The 6,640-nt window shown below is 34.5% G+C and overlaps 1 protein-coding gene across 1 annotated transcript in view; it reads left to right on the top strand.

The window, feature by feature from the left end:
- Window positions 1–6,467: 6,467 nt before the first annotated feature.
- Window positions 6,468–6,640, top strand: part of LOC115030258 (syntaxin-binding protein 5-like) — a gene marked incomplete at its 5' end in the record, with an annotated part of 32,171 nt that continues 31,998 nt past the window's right edge. The window contains one exon of the mRNA XM_029473723.1: window positions 6,468–6,580. Within this exon, the coding sequence (XP_029329583.1) occupies window positions 6,468–6,580 (113 nt within the window). The remainder of the gene's footprint in view (window positions 6,581–6,640) is intronic.

The raw sequence follows: 6,640 nt of genomic DNA, 5'->3' as shown, positions 1-6,640 counted from the left end.
GGCCATCACTGGAAAGAGAGGCCCATTGGACTTGCCAACTTTATATGCCCCAGTACAGGGGAATGCCAGGGCCAAGGGGTGGGGGTGGAGGGGGGTGGGGGACTGGGGGGGGAGTGTATTGGGGACTTTTTGGATAGCATTGGAAATGTAATTGAGGAAAATACCTAATAAAAAAATAAAGGATATACATATGAAAAGAAAAAAAAAAGTATGTTTGTTTGAAATCTCAAAAATTTCAAAGGCTATCTTCCATCTTTTTCATTACTTCTTGTTTCATTGACTGGGATAATTCTAGAGTCTTGTCTTCAGGTTTGGATATTCTTTGTTCTGCTTGATCTAGTCTGTTATTGAGAATTTTACCTGTATCTTTGAATTTGACTTGATGAGTTCATTTCTGAAATGTCTGTCTGAGATTTATTTTTCAAAACCTTTATATCTTTGCTGCACTTCTCACTCACGTCATGAATTGTTTACCTGCTTTGTTGTATCATCTGTCTTTGTTTTCTTGAATTTAACTCATTTTCTTTATAGACAATCCTTTAAATTCTTCCTTGGATAATGCACTCTTATCCTTTACTTTGAAGTCTAGAGCATCAGTTGTGTTTCTTTGAAGGTGTCAGGTTAACTTTGTATATATATATATATATATATATATATATATATATATATATGTATATATATATATATATATACACATATATATCTACATTAAGGTTTATGCATTAGGTAGATCAGCAAGCCCTCCCATATACATTTCTCCATTCTTCTTCAAATTCATGGTCTTTATTTTTTTAACTAATTATTATTACATACATATATGTATATGTATAGATAGATAGATAGATATTCCTAAATATAACTTGTTTAAACCATGTAATGCTATTTATATGTATGTTTTCAGGGCTGACAGTTTGGCTCTAGACAACCTATTGTTATGCTCTTCCTTGGAGAGAACCACCTCTCTCACTCCCAGCTTTGCTTAGTTGTCTGTAGTTATTTGTGTACGGCTGAGCCTTCCTGGGATTCCTTTTCTGGTCAGTTTGGCATGTTCATTGCTGTCATCCTTGTTCAGTCATATTCGAGCAGTCATGTTGGTGAGCCTTTATGGGAAGAATCACTTCTAACATTACTAGGAAACACAATCTCACAGCAAATCCAATTACCCCAAAATATCCAAATCCCTGGACTCTTACAATCTTTCTACCACCTCTTCTTCAATATCCCCTGAGCCTTAGATTTGGGAGTGCTTTTACATGTAGCCATTGAGACTGGGCTCCACTGCTTTTGATTTTGAAGGCCTCTAGAGTGCCCTGTCTGTGATTTGAGAGGCAATAAGAAGCACAAGAACTCTTTGCTATCTCTTTCCTAAGATTACCATTCTTTCTACATTATAGAGTTTCTCTAAGCTTGTTTATACAGCTACCTCTCGAATATTTTTGTTTTATGGAAGTAGGGATTAAGAGGAATGGAGCAACTTTATTTTGGCAGAACTGCAAGGATCCATACAAATGTTTTCTATTTATTATTTGTATTAATTGTATTTTTATTCCATTCAGTTTAAAAAATTTTAAAAACCTAATAAACAAATTAATTAATGGAAAAATATTTTTAAATTATGCTTGCTTTATTTTCTTAATTTTTGGGTTATTTATATTATTTAGCCTTCAAGTATCACATATTTTCCCAGTAACCTTTATATTATTGAGTCATAGTTTAAATTCTGTTATGGTAAGAGAATATATTTTGTATAACCTGGGTTATTTTTACATTAATTGAAGCTTTTTTATAGCCCTGTATATTTTCCTATTGACAAATGTTAGATGTGTTTGCAGTTATTGAGTAGATTGTTCTATAAATGTCAGTTAGGTCGAACTGATTTATGATATTGTTCAAATCTTCTGTATTTGTACTGACCTTCTATCTACTTCCTCATTATTAAGACAGTGGCATTACAATCTCCCATTACAACTGTAGATTGATCTATTTATATTTATAGTTCTGTCAATTTTTGCTTTATAAATTTTTCAGCACTGTCATTAGATATGTAAACATTTAGAAGTAAATCTTCTTGACAAATTTAAAATTTTAATATTAGTAAATGATTTTATATCCACAGTAATAATTTTTGATCTGAAATTTACTTTGCCCAGTGGACTTAGACACTCAAACTCTCTTTTGGTTTGTCTTAGTATATTTATCTTTGAAAATATATTGTCTATTTTTAGCTTACTATATTTTAAATTTTGTTTATTATAGGAAGCATAAAATATGTATTTCTTATTTTGTTGTACAGTTTGACAATCTCTGCCTTTGAAAAATAAAAATAGATTTTATAATGTGAAAAACAGACTTACATTTTAATGATTATTCTTTTAAGAATTATCACTTATGCTATATAATATATTTAATTTTTTACTTCATATTTATTTACTTTTTATTTTTTATTTTATGTCTATGGTGTATGGGTGTTTTGCTTACATGTGTGTATGTATACCATGTACATGATTGGTACCCAGGGATGCCAGAAGATGGTGCTGAACCTCTGAAACTGGAGTTAGGGATGATTGTGACCCACCATGTTGGTTCTAGGAATTGTACCTGGGTCTTCTGGAGTAGCAATCAGTTTTCTTACTTGCTATGCCATGCCTTCAGCTTCCAATTTTTTATTTAAATTTTAAAGCTTATCATATAGTAAAGTCATCTTTTAAATTTTGATATACTTTTATGAAGTGTCTTAGGGTTTTATTGTTAATAGATGCCATGACCACAGCAACTCTTATAAAGGAAAACATTTAATTGGGACTGGTTTACAGGTTTAGAAATTTAGTCCATTATTGTTAGGGCAACAAGCATGTGTGTATGCAGGCAGACAGGGTGCTGGAGAAATAGCTGAGAATTCTATATCTGGATTGGCAGATATCAGGAAGAGAGACTGACATTGGGCTTGGCTTGAGCTTCTGAAATCTCAAACCTCACTCCTTGTGACACACTCCCTCCAAAAAGGCCATACCTATTCCAACAAGGCCACACCTCCAATAATGTCATTCCCTAAGTCTATGGTGACCATTTCATTCAAACCACTACATTCCACACCCTGGCCCCTCTAAACTTGTAGCCATATCATAATGCAAAATTCATTTAATCCAACTTCAAAAGTTTTCAACTCCTTTCAGCTTTGTGGATTGCAACACACTTCCTGTTAGCAGCTTTCCTTATCAGGTATCCCACAACTGGTTTCTCCAACATCTTGGGGTCTCCAAGGCCATCCAGGCTTCACCTTCACAGCTTCACACAATGGCCTCTCTGGGTTACATGCAGGGACATCCCTAGCATATGCCTGGTCTCAGTGGCTTTCCTTAGTCATGGAGAGAGAATTTGTAACCCCTTTTTTTGTGTTCTTGACTCTAAAGCCAAAACCATGTGTCTGATTTCTGCTGCTTGTTGGGGCAGAAACATGGCCTCTTTCAAATATATTTTCACCATCTTTCTGTTTTTGTTGGTTTCTTTTACTGCCTATGCTATGCAATCTTTGGCTGTCCTAAAACTCAATCTGTAGACCAGGCTGTCCTTGAAATCAGAAACTTACATGCCTCGGCCTCCAGAGTGCTAGGATTAAAGGTATGTACCACCACCCCTGACCATAAGCTTCTCTTTAATTCCTTTTCACAAGTTGGAGGACTAGCTGGGTGAGATCTTGCCGTGAGGTCAACACTCCCTTTATTTCATTTAACATCAGGCTTTTCTTTAATCTGTTTTTCTCCTTGGACTGACTTACCTTCATTCTATTTCCTGGTGTCCTGTTTCTCCTCAAACTGTACATTTTATATTTTTTCCTTGATCAGCTTTTTCCTTTTCATTATAGGTCTGAATAAAAGTGAACATGAATAACCACACAACAGAGTCAATACTAGGCTGTTCTGAGATTTCTTCAGGCAGATTATTCAGACAAGGGCAAAACGCAGCCACATTCCTAGCTAAAGTATTACCAGAATGGTCACATACAAACATTCTTTCCCTCTAGAACATCCTGTGCCAGGCCCCACAGTTCAAATCACCCTCAACACCATGGCTTCCATGCTCTTACTAGTGTATAGTCCATTTTGTCCCATTTGATGCATTCAACTACTTTTCAAATCCGAAGTTCTGAAGTTCCAAAGCCCACATTCCTCCAAACAAAAGTATGGTCAGGCATATCACAGCAATACCCCAACTCCTTGTACCAAGTTAAGGTTTTTATTGCTGTGAATAGATCCCATGACCACAACTCTTATAAACAAAAACATAAGCTGACCCCAGAGTGCAGCAATTCTTTTATCTCATCTTTTCAAGTGCTGAGGTTACAGGCTAGAGCCATGGAATCTGGCTCATTTTTATATTTTTAAAAAAATTTACTGTAGTCATTGTACAGTTGGACTATTGCTTTTTATCTCTGACCTGACATTTATTGCACTTTAATTGGAGTATAAATACCTTGTTTATAATGTGAAATTGGTGTGGTTGAATGAAGTCTAGGGTCTTGCAGGTTGTTTTCTAGTTCTCTTACTAGATCTGTTTTCTACTCCTTTGCTATTTGATTATAAGTTTCAAAAACTGTTTTTACCTCCTCTCAGCATTACTTAGTTGCCTGTAATTCTTTGTGTAGGGTTCAGGCCTCTTAGGCTCTGCCTCATCCCCCTTCCCTGGTCCATTCTTATTGTCCTTGGAGGAAAGAGAAGGGAAATATGATATAAGTATATTACAATCTCAAAAAGAAATAATTTTAAAAACTGATGTTATTTGATTTCATTGGTAGACATATTATTAACTAATTAACCTATTTAGCCCTCTTTTTAAGGAAATACTAGAACCACCTTTATTTAAGAGATGAGTTTTCCTCACTACTAGGGAACGTTTTTCTTAGTGTTTTGCATGACTAGTCTGTGAATTTTGGGGTTTCTTTCTTGGATGGTGGGAACATGAAAATTTTCCGGTCTCACTTAATTTGTTCTTTTTTGTTTGTTTGTTTTGCTCTTTCTTGCTTTATTCTTCAAGAAGGAATTATCATTTTTGGCGATGTTGTTTCTTTGATCTGGTTTGTTCTTCAAGACTAATGTTATTTTTTTGTTTTTTTTTTTCCCCTTTCACTTTCAAATAGTTTCTATAAATCTAGTCCCTGTTTTACATTTTGCTCTACTTACATTTGCTTTCCAGCAGATCTCTGAAATACTCCAGCATGTGTTCTTTTTTTTTTTTCTTGCTTTTTGTCCTTGTTAATTCTATTTGTTCTTAGCCAAGCCGCCCCCCCCCTTCATTTTATTCTGTCTTTTACACAAAGGGAACCTGCTAGATTTAATAGCCCTAAATTGTGGCCTGGACATTCTCTATAGAGTACTCTGGAACAGTCATGAGAGCACATCTTCCCTACAATCTTCCATTCTTTCTTACTTTTGTCTTTTGTTCCCTTTCTGACTTAGATTAACTTTCTTTATATAAACCTTTCCCTTTTCAGGAACCACCATCATTCCTCATTTGATATGCAGTGTTTGAATGCTGCTGTGTGCATGAATGTAGTTACATCAGTGTTGCTTATATTGTTTAACTGCTTGGGTGGAAGGATAAATCTGCCCCCTGTTTCTTCACTATGGCAGGAAATAGTTACCTTAGCATGCAATGTCTTTATATTTAAGAAAAACAAATAATAACTATATATAGAAATATGTCACTTTGTAAGGAATACATTGATACATTTGTTCTGTGATGTTTGATTTTCTTCCCTTCTTATAATCTTCCACCATTTACCTTTCTTTTCTCTTTTGTTCTATTTCTGACTTATAGGTTAACTTTTTAAATGTAAACTGAAAAATATATTGCTACTATTTCTTAATATCTATCTTTGAAATCTTATTTTTAATGCAGAAACTATTTTGTACATTACATGTTTATATATTTCTTTATAATCTGTTGATTCTAAAATATTGTTAGAAGGGCTTTGTACATAACAAAATTGCTAACATACTTGAGTATATTAAATTGTTTCATTTGGTGACATTATGTAGTTCTGGCTGTTCTGGAACTCATTATAGAGATCAGGATGACCTTTAACTCACAGAGGTCCTCCTGCCTTTGCTCCTCAAGTGTTGGAATTAAAGGCATGTAACACTATGGCCAACTAATATGTTAACTTTTTAATCATTTCATTTATTGCATTAAAATCTTTCAATTGTTTGAACCAACTCTGGGGAAACAAATGTTTAGTCAGATGAATATTAAAAGAAATGAGATGTGTCTGGATTCTCAATTCTTGTGTTCTTCTCATGTTTTACTATAATTCTTCTAATTGTTAGAATATTACTCATTTATACTGTACAATTAAGTTTGTATAAAGCAAAATATTTCAACTCTGAAAAATAAGGACAATGAAGAGTCAAAACATTAGTTGCTAAATAAGTCAGATTCTCCTTCACTTTTTGATATTTGTGCTAACTCAGATGTTAGAATCCTTGACTTTTATTGTGTTAGACTTGGGAGGCCTGGTGTTGACTGTTACTGCCAACATGAAAGTGGTGCGGCTGTCTTGCAGCTCCAATTCCTCATCAATGAGGTAAGTTTTTTCCTTCCCTTCTTCCCTTCCCTTCCCTTCCCTTCCCTTCCCTTCCCTTCC

Source organism: Mus caroli (assembly GCF_900094665.2).
Source record: "Mus caroli chromosome 16 unlocalized genomic scaffold, CAROLI_EIJ_v1.1 16_unlocalized, whole genome shotgun sequence".
Taxonomy (NCBI): domain Eukaryota; kingdom Metazoa; phylum Chordata; class Mammalia; order Rodentia; family Muridae; genus Mus; species Mus caroli.
Note: the sequence above shows the minus strand (reverse complement) of the source record. Positions and strands in the feature narration are given on the sequence as shown.